This window comes from Corythoichthys intestinalis, chromosome 17, assembly GCF_030265065.1.
Source record: "Corythoichthys intestinalis isolate RoL2023-P3 chromosome 17, ASM3026506v1, whole genome shotgun sequence".
NCBI lineage: Eukaryota > Metazoa > Chordata > Actinopteri > Syngnathiformes > Syngnathidae > Corythoichthys > Corythoichthys intestinalis.
In genome coordinates, this window is record NC_080411.1 from 7,913,636 (window position 1) to 7,929,536 (window position 15,901).

Consider the following 15,901-nt stretch of genomic DNA (forward strand, 5'->3'; position numbering starts at 1 on the left):
CCAGAGTGGCCAAAATATTGATTTATTTCAACGAAACAAAGGAGGGCACACTGTTGGGTCCTGTCTCTTCAATGCCAAGCTTGCATACCAGGCTGCACGTGGCTGTGAATGAACACCTAAAGCGCCGTGACCCAGTTGTAATTTTGGAAGATGACAAGAGGCAACAAGCTGGCAGATCGTAACGAATTAACGACATGTTTTATTGAAGTTGCTAAGCCTGTCGCGATATGCGTTTATCGCCCGGTAAATTTAAATGAGGACGGTAACTTTCACGGCTGCGTTTTATCGCCGCATGCACGTGCGTACTGATGGCACATCAGACTCCAGTTCCTTTAACAGATGTTTATTGGTCATCAACACGCCGTAGAATTTAAGTTCAGACAAACAAAATAAGGAAACACATCTATATTTAACACCGTAAACGTTAGCATTGCTACATTGAGAATAACAGGGAAAAAAGACAACCTACTTTAGCCTGCTATAAAACATTGGCAGTCTTCTCCAGAACGCAAACTTGCAGTTAAAAGGTGACATTTCAATGATGAAAAATCGCTGGTTAACGGCATTTGCAAATGAAAAAAATGGATTACTGACACCACATGCAATGACAAAAAGAGCTCTTTTTGGCAGCGTGTAAAGCTTACTGTTAGCGGTTTAGCGAATGTACTTGCGGTGAACATTTCAAAATAATAGCGCGTCATGTTCATACAATGTTAGTACAAAAAAGTCAGCATTTTTAAACAATGTATTTTAGATTCTATTGGATTGGAAGAAAATAAATCTAAAAAACATACTAGACAATTAAAAGGGAAAATAATTCCAACTGTTATTGACAAGTATACTTGTCATTCACTGTCATTTACTGTAAATTTTGGTTCAAGGAGGGATGGTCGCCATGGCTCGTGTTTCCCATTCTCACTGTGGATTCACCGTAATTGTGGCTACCTGATGACTGACTTCCCTGTGTGATTGTGTTAATTCACTCCTTTACGTCCGTAGACGTGCGCCTGGGGGATCCACTTGCTTAATGTGGGGCCGCTCTAAGTGACACGCCCCATGTAATTACATTATTTTCCTGACCTGTCCTCTCATTTGCATTTTAAAGTGGCGACATAAAGAATTTTTTGTTTGTTTGTTTTATTTATGTGTTTAGTTGAGCTTTGATAAAAGTGGAGTGTCTTAGATACAATTGAAAAAGCTATTAGATGATTTATAAGAATTATAGAAAGAAAAGCTTGTCTTTACCTCAATTGGCCTCTTTTTGGAAACAAAGCATTGCTTACTAGGGTGAAAATGCTGAGAGCATAATCAATGCAGGTCCCTAATTCAAGGGCCTGACAGGAAGTCCTCTCCCACAGATACCATTACTGGTATTAATTCCGTCTGAGGATTGGAAAGGGTCACAGCGGGGTCAGGGTTTCGTGTGGAGGTGACCTGACCTTTCTTCATCTTGTTTAAAGCCCTCGATCCTCCAGAAATCCTTGGATTGTTCTGGTCACCTATTACCTGCTGTGGTTGGGAGGGAGTTAATCGTTTTATTGGTGGTCTGGTGGACCCCTGTAAAAGGCTCTTTACGTTTGCCCTTGTAGGGCAAGTCGCTGTCATTCAAGTGTTAAAGGGAAAGACAACACCTTTATCACGTGCATTCCAGTGAAGCAGTGTTGTTTTTGGCAGCCCTTTTCATTTTCGTCTTAGTCTTTTGAAGGATAACGATTGGACTTATTAGACTTAGTCATATTTTAGTCATCTCAAAATGTGTTTGTCTTGGTGTAGTTTTTGTTGGTGAAAACTCAAAGCTAATTTCGTCTAGTTTTAGTCGGCTTTTACTAAAAATATTTTCGTTTGTAAAAATTTTAAACATCCTCCAAAATAACTACAGTGCCCTCCATAATTATTGCCACCCCTGTTTTTTAGCTTCTAATATTTTTTTTAATTCAAATAATATGGAACCTTAATGGAAAAAAAAGAGAAAAATCCAACCTTCAATACAAGTGCATTCATTCAGTGGGGGAAAAAATCCCACATAAAGAAAAAATTATTTGACATCAAATAATGTGTGTCGCAATTATTAGCACCCCTGGTGTTAATACTTTGTACAACCCCATTTTGCCAACAAAACAAGGTCTGGGGACTGAGATGGCCATGGGAGGAGCTTGATTTTGTGTCTGGTAAACCATTTCTGTGTAGATTTGGCCATATGTTTAGGGTTATTGTCTTGACGAAAGACCCAGTGACGACCCATCTTCAGCTTTCAGGCAGAGGGCAACAGATTATGATTTAAAATGTCCTGGTATTTCAAAACATTCATGATGCCATGCACCCTAACAAGGTTCCCAGGGACTTTGGAAGCGAAACAGCCTTTTCAGCATGCGCATCTTTCGTGGCATGCCAGACCCACTAAAAAGCTCAATCTTGGTCTCATCTGACCAAAGCACACGGTCCCAGTTGAAGCCTGTGACCGTGTGTATTTTTGTGTGAGACTAAGATTGAGCTTTTTGGCAACAAACACTCTAAGTGGGTCTGGTGTGCCACGAAAGATGCGCATGCTGAAAAGCACCTCATACCCACTGTGAAGTATGGGGGTGGGTCAGTGATGCTGTGGGGCTGTTTCGCTTCCAAAGGCCCTGGGAACCTTGTTAGGGTCAATGGCATCATGAATACTTTGAAATACCAAGACATTTTAAATCAAAATCTGTTGCCCTCTGCCCGAAAGCTGAAGATGGGTCGTCAGTGGGTCTTTCAGCAAAACAATGACCCTAAACATATGGCCAAATCTACACAGAAATGGTTAGCATTCAGCAACACTAAAAGAAATGAATAAAAAACATTGTGGTGGTCAGTAAATGTTACTTTTACAGAGCAAGTGCAGGCAAATATATATGGAATCACTCCATTCTGAGGAAAAAAAATATGGAATCATGAGAAACAAACAAAGAAATAACAATCAAACACATCTCAAGGATTTAGTAGCACCACCTCTGGCTTTTATGACAGCTTGCAGTCTCTAAGGCATGGACTTGATGAGTATTCTTCATCAATTTGGTGCCAACTCTCTGATTGCAGTTGCTAGATCATCCTTGCAGGTCGGTGCCTCGCTGTGGACCTTTTTTTTTTCCAATTTCCACCACAGGTTTTCAATAGGGTTGAGATCTAGGTTATATGCAGGCCATGACATTGACTGGATGAGTCTTTCTCCAAGGAATGCTTTAACAGTTTTAGCTCTGTGGCATGATGCATTGTCATCTTGGAAAATAACAAACATATTTTCAATTGAAGGGATAGGAAAGCTGTCTAAAATTTCAATGTAAACTTTACCTGACATGCAGCCCCATATCATCAAGAACTGAGGGAATTTCAGTGTCATTCCGTGGCTGAACTTGACCGTGTACAGACGCACTCTCTGAGCTCCTGAAGCACTCCAGAGAGCTCCAGTTAATTCGCGCTGAAAACGAGAAACTCAAGCTTGTGGCCATCTGATGTATGTACCATGTCTGTATGTGCGTCTTTAGTTGTATGGGGGACAGGAAACTGATAAGCATATGCTTCTTCCCGTCCGCCTTTGTCTTCTTCTTCGGTTCCTTCGGGCAAATCATATCACATTTTGTAATTGTCAATGATTGTCAATGATACCGATGATGATGACAATAAATTTATTTTTAAAAAAATGTTTTCTTTAGGCAGTCATCTTTGTAAATCTCACTGGAACAGCACCAAACAAAAGTTCCAGCATCATCACCCTGTCAAGAGTCAAGAATCTACCGGACTTATGTTTGGTGCTGTTCCAGTGAGATTTACAAAGATGACTGCCTTAAGAAAACATCAAAATTCCCTCAGTCCTTGAAGAATCTACCTTGTCCGATGTAGATTCTTGACTCTTGAAAAGGTGATGATGCTGGAACTTTTGTTTGACTGGTGATTACATACTTTTTGCTTGGGGTTGTAATGTAAACATGATACGAGTCATACACACATGCTTTTGATGGGAAATAATTCAATTATTTTTGTGCTGTGGCTATAACACAAGTAACACATTTTAGAGCTGTAATTGCAATACCGTTATACCGTGAAACTGTGATATTTTGGCTTATCCTTATTAGGTTATAATACCGTCAGAATATCATATCGGCACATGCCTAATCGGCACAAAAATGAAAGCTGGTTTTAAGTTGCCAGTTTTAGAATGAATAAAGTAGAGTCATGAATCGACCTTGTCCAATGTAGGTTCTACCTTGTCCAATGTAGATTCTTGACTCTTGACGATGTGTTGATGCTGGAACTTTTGTTTGGTGCTGTTCCAGTGAGATTTACAAAGATGACTGCCTTAAGAAAACATCAAAATTCCCTCAGTCCTTGAAGAATTTACCTTGTCCAATGTAGATTCTTGACTCTTGAAAAGGTGATGATGCTGGAACTTTTGTTTGACTGGTGATTCCATACTTTTTGCTTGGGGTTGTAATGTAAACATGATACGAGTCATACACACATGCTTTTGATGGAAAATAATTCAATTATTTTTGTGCTGTGGCTATAACACAAGTAACACATTTTAGAGTTGTAATTGCAATACCGTGAAACTGTGATATTTTGGCTTATCCTTATTAGGTTATCATACCGTCAGAATATCATATCGGCACATGCCTAGTCGGCACAAAAATGAAATCAGGTTTTAAGTTGCCAGTTTTAGAAGGAATAAAGTAGAGTCATGAATCGACCTTGTCCAATGTAGGTTCTACCTTGTCCAATGTAGATTCTTGACTCTTGACGATGTGATGATGCGGGAACTTATGTTTGGTGCTGTTCCAGTGAGGCTTTTTATGGAAAATAATTCAATTATTTTTGTGCTGTGGCTATAACACAAGTAACACATTTTAGAGTTGTAATTACAATACCGTGATACCGTGAAACTGTGATATTTTGGCTTAATGTTATACCGTCAGAATATCATACCGGCACATGCCTAGTCAGCACAAAAATGAAATCGGGTTTTAGTTTGCGAGTTTTAGAATGAAGTAACGGAAATTAACGCACGCTCCTTGATCAAAGAACATCCTTCTGATTCATTATCATGATTGTCTGTGTTATTACTCAGTTACTTGAGATGACTAGAACACACTGGGCCTATCCTCCTGGGATGGATCATATGTCTGCTCGCTCGGCTCCTTCCCCTAGACGAAAAACACACCCTTTAGTTTCAGCATAATCAATGGGGAGTGCTGCTGGAGGAGGTGGCTCTCGCAGTCGGCCTGCCTGTGATTCGCTGACATGGGCTCTAATTGGATTAAGGAACTTGCTTAGCTGGATGCTTTGTGCCGGGATTGGGAGAAGGCAGCACAACGGACGCAGTAGCGAGACAGGAAGAGAAGGAGAGAGGGAGGAGGCCTGAGGAGCGCTGAAAGAAAAAGGGGAGTAACCCATCTTCTCTGCCCTTGTGCTGCTGCTGCTGCTGCTGCTGCAACCAACCAACCTTCCTCCCACCCACCCACCCTCTCTCTATCATTCTGTTTCTCTCTTCTTTCACTTACTCATCTGTTTCTGTGGTTGCTCTGGAGAGGAAGGACACCTGCCGCTCCCTCATGATTCAGCCATTCTGCTGCTTGGATCTTCACAGACGCACAAGGCAGTATGTCCCGCCTGCCACTGCAGTGCCGGGCCGTCCTGTCTTATGCACTTCAACTAGCGCAACTGCAGACGTCCCATCACGACAACGCCATCTCTTCCGACCAAGCGCTCAGGTGAGTGAGTCTTCATCATTCAAACGTCCTTCTCCGCAGACACTTCAGAGAAATCATATCTCTTTTTATCCGCAGTGTATCTGAATATTCCACTTGTAGGCACATTTCTTTGAGAGTATGAAACTCCTATCATTCGTGCATGGAAGGCCGTCGATGTGCATCCCCGACTGTTAGCCAGGTCAGAATCAAGAACATTTCCTCACTTTCCTCGGCTCAACTCGTCATGGAAAATATACTCAAAGTGACTGCTGGCTGATGCTGTCTGAGTTAATAGTGTTGAGATATCCAGCAGTTAAGCCAAGATGACCGAGGGAATCGAGGATTTTTCCCCTCATGGATCGGCCTCCCCTTCCGGCTCCGATGTTGATACCGGACAAGTCCCAGAGGAGAAACCAGAGGAGAAACCAGAGGAGACGGGAGAGAACGGGGAGGAGGTTGCAGAGGTGACTGCAGAGGGAGGAGATGACGCCGAAGCCGGTGCCGAGCATCCGGGAGCTTTAGGAGTTATGGCTTTGTCGGGCACCTGCTGTGTGTGCATAAAGATGGAACAAATTAACAATTGCTTGCACTCTGAGAAAATCTGCATTCTGCCCATCCTGGCCTGTCTGCTTAGTTTAGCTCTGTGCACAGCTGGACTCAAATGGGTCTTTGCAGATAAGATCTTTGAGTATGAACCCCCTACACATTTAGGTCCTAAACGCATAGGGCAGGACCCTATTATTTTTTCAGTGGACCCAACACTGGGACCGACTATGACGAGTCCTCGTTCATCTCCGTCCACCGTCACCTCGCCGCATCCTGAGGTTTTAATGGAGGACAAGTCTACACGAGGTTCATACGTGCCTCCCCGAGGGACCCCGTCTCAACCGTCCGTCGCTGTTAAATCCACTGCTGAACTTCCCCCCGTCCCTTTGACGACACAGGAAATGAATGACATCGTCATCTCAACTGTCTGTAAGTACATCTCTACAAAAGTTACCCTTTTATTTCTTTGTTCCACAACTGCCCCGCACATCATGACACAGGAATTTGCAAAGTGCAAGGGGTGATGGTTCTTCATGTGATTTTTATCAACTTAAAACATAAGGGATGTTTTTTTTTTCCGAAAGAATTATCTGTTCTATCGACTATTGCAGGAAGGGTAGGCTATCAGGCCTTTGCTTTTCAGGCGGACACGTTGCGACTTGCAGGGAGCATCACGAAGGTGCATGACTAAGCTTTGGAAATATTGCTACCCTCTAGGTGTGTACTCGTCAAACTGACTGGCGGGACTATCATTCTTTCAAATTTTACGCTTGGATTTTGGCACACAGCAGTATTGTTGACTAAAGCGAAAATCAGAGACGTCACGTCCCATTGGGAAAACCAGGCAATTGCCTAGGGCCCCCAGCCAGCAGGGGCCCCCAGAGGACCAACAGATTTAGCACTCGCAGCTAAAGATGTCCCAATCGATCGGCATCCCGATCGATCGGATCCGATCACATCATTTTCAAAGTATCGGAATCGGCAAAAAAATATCGGACATGCCTTTTTTAAATATATATTAGGGGTATCAAACGTTTAAAATTTTCAATCCAGTTAATTACAGATTAAAAGTTAATTAATCGTGATTAATCGCAACTAATCACAATTCAAACCATCCATAAAATATGCCCTTTTTTTCTGTAAATTATTGTTGGAATGGAAAATTTTCAAACAAAAAATAAACTAGTAGCCCGCCATTGTTGATGTCAATAATTACTTACACAATGCTCATGGTTGCTGAAGCCTATAAAATCAGTCGCACCCAAGCGCCAGCAGAGGGCAGCAAAACTCCATAAAACACAATTAACAAACGGACATTACACTGCTGTCATTTAAATCTGTCTGAGCGGGCATGTGCATTAATTGCGTCAAATAATTGAAACGTGATTAATTTAAAAAATTAATTACCGCCCGTTAACGCAATAATTTTGACAGCCCTAGTTATTATATTATATTATATTATATTTTCTATTTTATTTACTTTTGTTCCGTGAAGAATCCAGAAAGGCTTTATTGTGGCTTTCTGGAAAACCAATAATTTTTGCATTTAGGCACTCCTGCAATGGTCACCCTTTTGCTGTTACAACAGAGAAGGGAAAAGTTATGTGTCCCTCACAGGAAAAAGTTTGGGGTCTTCTGGTTTAAAGAGTGACTCACCAAGTACTCTCTGGAAAGTCCTTGCCAAATTATTATACGTTGATTTTCACAGGCCACCTCATTGTTCATGTGACTACTTAAAGAAATGGTAATTTTTCCCAAAAAGTCAATTAATGGGTCTCTCGTATTCCTTGTCGAATACTCTGTAAGAAAAATATAACATATATGCATCCAAAATAACCCAAACGATTTTATTAGCAGTTTTAATACTCCGTTTAGCAAGGTTCTTTGGGTATGCGTACGTTCCCATAGCAACCAGTCCTGTTATTGTCCTACGTCACAAGCACTGCAGAGGACGGCCAACTGTTAATATGTGTGCGTCCAGGAACGAATGTAAGTACATCCACATGAGTCAGTGTAAATTGCTTAGTTTTCGCCTCTTTGATGGCCAAGATGACCGCACGTGCACGCAGCGCGCACTCGCGCCCCCCCCCCACCTTTGTGTTCCTTATACTGTGCGAGTATGTATGTGTGTCACGTGACTCAGAATGTTGCTTGTTGCCCGGGACCCCTGGGGACTCTTGCTACGCCTCTGGCGAAAATATGTCATCAACGAACAATTTTTTTCATGACAATGATAAGACGATAACGAGCAAAAAAACGTGTTTTGGGCAGTGTTGTTTTCGTCAACGGTGACTATAAGGAAAATATTTCGTCAAGGATGAATTTTTTTCATGACATTGACGGGACGATAATGAGCTAAAAATGTGTTTTGGGAGACTAAAACGTAACGTTTTTAAGCTTACCTATGAAAAACTAGACGAAGACAAACACATTTTGAGATGACTAATATATGACTAAGACTAATACGTATTATCGTCCAAAAGACTAAGACGAAAATTAAAGGGGCTGCCAAAAACAAAACACTGGTTTTGGGAGACTAAAACATAATGAGATAAATGCCAGTTTTCGTCTGACGAGGCGAGAATGAGACAAAAATATGCAATAGTTTCCGTCACATGTTCATAATGTCATGTCGTTAGCCTGCATCGTAGCAGTGTTTGGTTGTGTCACTCGTGTGACATACTGACCCCCCCCCCCCCCCCGTCCTCACCAGTCTCCAGGCTTGTACACACGGTAAGATCTGTTTTCATATCTTGGCCAGAGAGAATATGCAATATTGACCTTTAAAAATCTGAGCTGAGTGATCATCATATACTAAATGTCACTCGTAGCGTTAGCATAGCAGTCACGTTAGCCTGATGCTAACAGATTTTTAGTAAACGTCGACTAAAACTAGACGAAAGTAGTCTTGCGTTTTAGATGACTAATATATGACTTATTATCATCCAAAAGACGAAGACCATAACGAAAATTAAGGCATGCCAAAAACAACAATGGTTTTGGGAGACCAAAACATAACGAGATAAATGCCAGTTTTCGTCTGACGAGTTGAGAACGAGAGAAAAATGTGCAATAGTTTTCGTCACATGTTCTGGTTGTGTCACTTATGTGACGTACTGCTCTCCAGTCTTCAGGCTTGCACACAGACACACATGGTAATATTTATTTTCTTATTTTGGCCAGAGAGAATATGCAATGTTGCTTTAGCCTTTGAAGATCTGTACTGAGTCATCATCACACACTAAATGTAACTCGTAGCGTGAGGATTGCGTTCGCATTTGTGTTAGCATTACGCTAATGCTAACGGCCAGTGTCCTCTTAAACTCTCTGACTTTTTTTTTTTTTTTACATTTTTACATTTTTTTACATACATTCGTGGCATCCAGGTTGATGTAATTACTTGGAAGTAATCTACTGACTGCTGAGTGTGTAATATTGCCAAGTTGGCGTTGTCCTTGTAGACGCTACAATAAGTGCTCGTCTTTCAATGTTCATTCGAAATAGATGGGAAGCTTCATTTATTTTTCTAGTAACATGTTTTGATTTACGGACGAAAACATTCATAGTAAACGTCGACTAAAACTAGACAAAATTAGTCTTGCGTTTTCGTCAACAAAATCTAGACGAAGACAAACACGTTTTGAGATGACTGACATATGACTAAGACTAATAAGTATTATTGTCCAAAAGACTAAGAAGAAAATTAAAAGGGCTGCCAACACCAAGACTGGCACACAGAAATGAATGGAGCCGGTGTTCTGCACATTGGTGCTGGGAGGCGGCATACAATATTACGGTCATATGAAAAAGTGAAAATCAATAATGCATGACACCAACTGAAACATCAGGCTGTGGGTACAGGGAGACTTCCTGTTCACTGCCAGTGCTTCATTTCAAGGTCAGTGCTGGCTGAAGGCTAATTGATGTCCCCGGCATCCCTTTACCGCAGGGGGGAAAACACAAGAAAACACGCTAATGCCGTCTGCAACATAATGATTCAGGCGTAGTCAATATACTATATATTATGGTTGTAACAGTGCACACAATATAAACCACTGCAAACCAATGTAAACCATTACTAGTGAACATACACTTACACATAAGATAAATAATCACTCAGGGTTAGTGCAAAATTCACATTTCCTGATTTAACCCCTTCAGACCTAAGCATGCTGCTGAAGGACATGACACATTCGCGTCTGTAGACCAATAAATACATTGACTTTATTTGCTATTTCCACTTGTGGAAGATGATTGGATGAAACTTTACCAATCGAAATCAAATCATGAGGTTTGGCACGCCCTCTTTGCTATTTTTGGGTCTTTGAAAATGGTTGACCAAACGCAACTTCAAAAAGGATAACATTAAGTGCTTGTTTGTCAAGAAAAACACATTAACATTAACAAAAAAAAAAAAAAAAAACCCTAATAAAAGCATATAATATACAAAAAATTGCACTTTGTTCTGGTGTTTGAGTAGAGTAAAAATCAGCGCAGATTTTTTTTTTTTTGCCCAGCACAAAAAAATGCGGGTCTTAAGGGGTTAAAAAAATAAAATATATCCAAAACAAAGTGAGTATTACTGCATTTGACTGTACATTCGCTATAAATTTCCTATCGCAGGCGTGAGTTTATCTTTTTTTTTTCCTGTAATGTTAGTTGTTGGTTTAGGCGCATTACCTGTACCGCCCTCTGGAGTGGAGGAGGACAAATGCCGACATGCATTATTAAGTTTTTTACTCAAACGTATTTGCCGTCTGACTGCGTGCACTTAACCGTTAGCCCCATCCCATGACATATTAATATGTGTATAGTAAAGATGTCTCACATCATTTTCAAAGTAGTGGAATCGGCAAAAAAATATCGGACATGCCTTTATTTTCTATATATACAGTATATTTTTTATTTAAATCGTTTTCTAATTGTATATAACGTTACAGACAAAATGTCTTACACTCATCCAGAGTAGTTGTGGCTTAAAGTAGGGCTATCAAATTTATTGCATTAACGGCGGTAATTTTTTTTTTCTTAAGCTGCATGACCCACTCACACATTGTCGCATTCAATCCTTAAAGGCGCCGTTTTACCAATATATAGAGCTAAACGCAGCGTATAATGAGTAGAGAGAATTTTGACAGCCTTTGGAGCCTTTTTTTATTTGGCTAAAGCCTTACATTCCCTCTCACAGCAATTAAAATTAAAATGGGAGGCAATGTGGGGAAGAAAGGTAGTAGTTGATCATTTTTTTAACACCCTATGTTCTTTCCCAACGCAGAGAAGATATATCAATTGGTGCCCTTACGCACAGTCATGGTTGCACTTCCCATCATGCATTTGGGTTGAATGGCTGCAGTATCATTTACTGAAAGCTCAACAAATACACTAGATGGCAATATTTAGTCACAATATACAAAGTCACATTTATCCTTTAAGAATTACAAGTCTTTCTATCCGTGGATCCCTCTCACAGAAAGAATGTTAATAATGTAAATGCCATCTTGAGGATTAATTTTCATGATAAACAAATACAGTACTTATGTACTGTATGTTGAATGTATATATTCGTGCGAGTTTTATTCATTTTTTTTCTTAATGCATTGCCAAAATGTATGTGATCGGGAAAAATTATCGGGAATGATTGGAATTGAATCGGGAGCAAAAAAAAAAAGCAATCGGATCGGGAAATATCGGGATCGGCAGATACTCTAACTAAAACGATCGGGATCGGATTGGTAGCAAAAAAACATGATCGGAACAACCCTAGACCTGAAATGGCCCAAGATTACCTCATTGTCATTGGCTTCCACTGACGGCCGCAGGAGTGGGAGGGGCCTGTTTGAAGTGGGAGGGGTTCATTCACCGCCACCCTCCCAGTTCAATTGGATTGGACGTCTACTTAGTGGTTTTGGAGAAAATCCTAGAATGAGTTCCTGACCAATGTATCAATAATAGTTGTATCGCCATATCGCGAGATAATCGTTATCGTGAGCTTTGTATCGCAAATCGTATTGTATCGTGAGGTACCCATAGGTCCTCACCCCTACTGTACATTGTGCGTTGCTTCTCCCTTTCCAGATGTCATTAAGTAGACCAGAATTTCTAAAAAAAAAAAGACTTCTAGAAGACACTCTCCAAAACCTCACTGAACACCTTCCACAGCTGAGTTTTTGCCTCAGCTGCTTTCCGCATGGCTAGACTGTGTACCCATCCGCTCCCCCCGATTGTAAATAAACCATAGAAATCCTAAATTTTTCATGATTGTATTTTCATACACAAGTTTCCTCCCTAGAGATACTTTGCCAGGCCTTTACTGCAGTCACCTTCACTTACAGCTTCATTAAATAGAAACCAGTTCATGCTCGGTTGGGTTAAGCTTAGGGGACCTGAGCTGACAAAAGTACTCAGATTCTCTATTTAAGTAGATATTCCAAGACTTGTGTAAAAGTAGAAGTGCTTTCTTATCTCATTCTCTTACGTCGGAGTATAATTCCCACTGATACAAATAATTCATCAGTTTTTTTAAAGCAAGTAAATCTCCTTGTACCCATTTTCAATAATGCTTATTCTATTCATTGACACAGGGTGTTGGAGCCTATCCCAGATGACATTGGACAAAGGGCGGACTACTCATTGAATTAGTCGCCAGTCAGTCGCAATGCACATTTTTCTCTGAATCTGTTGTGTCATATTCATTAGTGCTCCCTTATACACATGCTCCATTTTGCTGCCGGCCATTTTTTTCCCCTTCCTCCTAATTCCCCACAATGTTCAGGTAAAGCACATAGTCAATACAGATTTCAACCATTGATGACTTTATACGAGGGCTGTCAAAATGATCGTGTTAACGGGCGGTAATTATTTTTTTAAATTAATCATGTTAAAATATTTGACGCAATTAGCGCACATGCCCCGCTCATACAGATTAAAATGACAACATAGTGTAATGTCCACTTGTTACCTGTGTTTTTTGGAGTTTTGTCGCCCTCTGCTGGCGCTTGGGTGCGACTGATTTTATGGGTTTCAGCACCCATGAGCATTGTGTAATTATTGACATCAACAATGACGGGCTACTAGTTTATTTTTTGATTGAAAATTTTACAAATTTTATCAAAACGAAAACATTAAGAGGGGTTTTAATAATAATTTCTATAACTTGTACTAACATTTATCTTTTAAGAACTACAAGTCTTTCTATCCATGGATCACTTTAACAGAATGTTAATGCCATCTTGTTGATTTATTGTTATAAAAAACAAATACAGTACCTATGTACCGTATGTTGAATATATATATCCATCTTGTGTCTTATCTTTCCATTCCAACAATAATTTACAGAAAAATATGGCAAATTTTATAGATGGTTTTAATTGTGATTAATTACGATTAATTCATTTTTATGCTGTAATTAACTCGATTAAAAATTTTCATCGTTTGACAACCCTACTTTATACATAGACTTCATAATCTATTGGCATGACACGGGAAACAGGGCAGATTCGTAGGGGGCCTATTTTCAAAACCTTCAAATTCAGATATTTTAAAACCAAAACAGGCGACTACCTTAGCCATATATGAGTCTCCATGAGCAGCAGCATAAAAAAATTCAAAGTTGTTCCCTTATAAAATCCCGATAAATTATTTTTTATATAAGTATAACACAACTTAAAATGGCTATAAAGTCTCAGATTTTACAAAAATCACCAAATGCAGAGATAATCACATACATTTTCAGGATCAATAGCAATATTTAACATATCATATGTTTTTGACCAAAACTGCAACTTATTTTTTTTAAACCCTACTGCAAGTTTTCAACAGCTAATAAATCACTCAATTTAACATCAGGAGGCTAGCAGCCACCTGGCGTAAACAGAGCTTTTCTTGCAAAAATTCTTGTGAATAAATGCTTAAATCCCTGTATTCTTCATAGATATCGACGTAAAACAGCCTCGATTCTTGGTTAAAAGCAAAGAAACCGTGCAGTTAGCGTTTATTTTACGTACAGTGGGGCAAATAAGTATTTAGTCAACCACTAATTGTGCAAGTTCTCCCTCTTGAAAATATTAGAGAGGCCTGTAATTGTCAACATGGGTGAACCTCAACCATGAGAGACAGAATGTGAAAAAAAAAACAGAAAATCACATTGTTTGATTGTTAAAGAATGTATTTGCAAATCATGGTGGAAAATAAGTATTTGGTCAATACCAAAAGTTCATCTCAATACTTTGTCATGTACCCTTTGTTGGCAATAACGGAGGCCAAACGTTTTCTGTAACTCTTCAAAAGCTTTTCACACACTGTTGCTGGTATTTTGGCCCATTCCTCCATGCAGATCTCCTCTAGAGCAGTGATGTTTTCGGGCTGTCGTTGAGCAACGCGGACTTTCAACTCCCTCCACAGATTTTCTATGGGGTTGAGATCCGGAGACTGGCTAGGCCACTCCAGGACCTTGAAATGCTTCTTACGAAGCCACTCCTTTGTTGCCCTGGCTGTGTGTTTGGGATCATTGTCATGCTGAAAGACCCAGCCACATCTCATCTTCAATGCCCTTGCTGATGGAAGGAGATTTTCACTCAAAATCTCTCGATACATGGCCCCATTCATTCTTTCCTTTACACAGATCAGTCGTCCTGGTCCCTTTGGAGAAAAACAGCCCCAAAGCATGATGTTTCCACCCCCATGCTTCACAGTGGGTATGGTGTTCTTCGGATGCAATTCAGTATCCTTTCTCCTCCAAACACGAGAACCTGTGTTTCTACCAAAAAGTTCTATTTTGGTTTCATCTGACCATAACACATTCTCCCAGTCCTCTTCTGGATCATCCAAATGCTCTCTAGCGAACCGCAGACGGGCCTGGACGTGTATTGGCTTCAGCAGGGGGACACGTCTGGCAGTGCAGGATTTGAGTCCCTGGTGCATTGTGTTACTGATAGTAGCCTTTGTTACTGTGGTCCCAGCTCTCTGTAGGTCATTCACTAGGTCCTCCCGTGTGGTTCTGGGATTTTTGCTCACTGTTCTTGTTATCATTTTGACGCCACGGGGTGAGATCTGACATGGAGCCCCAGATCGAGGGAGATTATCAGTGGTCTTGTATGTCTTTCATTTTCTAATAATTGCTCCCACAGTTGATTTCTTTACACCAAGCGTTTTACCTATTTCATATTCAGTGTTCCCAGCCTGGTACAGGTCTACAATTTTGTCTCTGGTGTCCTTCAACAGCTCTTTAGTCTTGGCCATAGTGGAGTTTGGAGTGTGACTGACTGATGTTGTGGACAGGTGTCTTTTATACCGATAATGAGTTAAAACAGGTGCCGTTAATACAGGTAATGACTGGAGCCTCGTTAGAAGAAGTTAGACCTCTTTGACAGCCAGAAATCTTGCTTGTTTGTAGGTGACCAAATACTTATTTTCCACTGTAATTTGGAAATAAATTCTTTAAAAATCAAACAATGTAATTTTGATTTTGTTTTTTTTTTTCCCACATTTTGTCTCTCATGGTTGAGGTTTACCCATGTTGACAATTACAGGCCTCTCTAATCTTTTCAAGTAGGAGAACTTGCACAAATGGTGGTTGACTAAATACTTATTTGCCCCACTGTATGTAGACAAAGTACCATGCTACTATGTTAGCGAATAAGGCTAGC

General features: G+C 40.3%; 1 protein-coding gene across 3 annotated transcripts in view; it reads left to right on the plus strand.

The window, feature by feature from the left end:
- The first annotated feature begins 3,819 nt into the window (after nt 1-3,819).
- nrg1 (neuregulin 1) overlaps nt 3,820-15,901 on the plus strand; it is a 55,281-nt gene continuing 43,199 nt past the window's right edge. For all 3 annotated transcript variants that reach the window (XM_057818202.1, XM_057818201.1, XM_057818203.1), the window contains exons 1-2: nt 3,820-5,732; nt 5,808-6,686. In XM_057818202.1, coding sequence (XP_057674185.1) covers nt 6,035-6,686 — 652 coding nt within the window. In that variant the 5' untranslated portion in view covers nt 3,820-5,732; nt 5,808-6,034. The remainder of the gene's footprint in view (nt 5,733-5,807; nt 6,687-15,901) is intronic.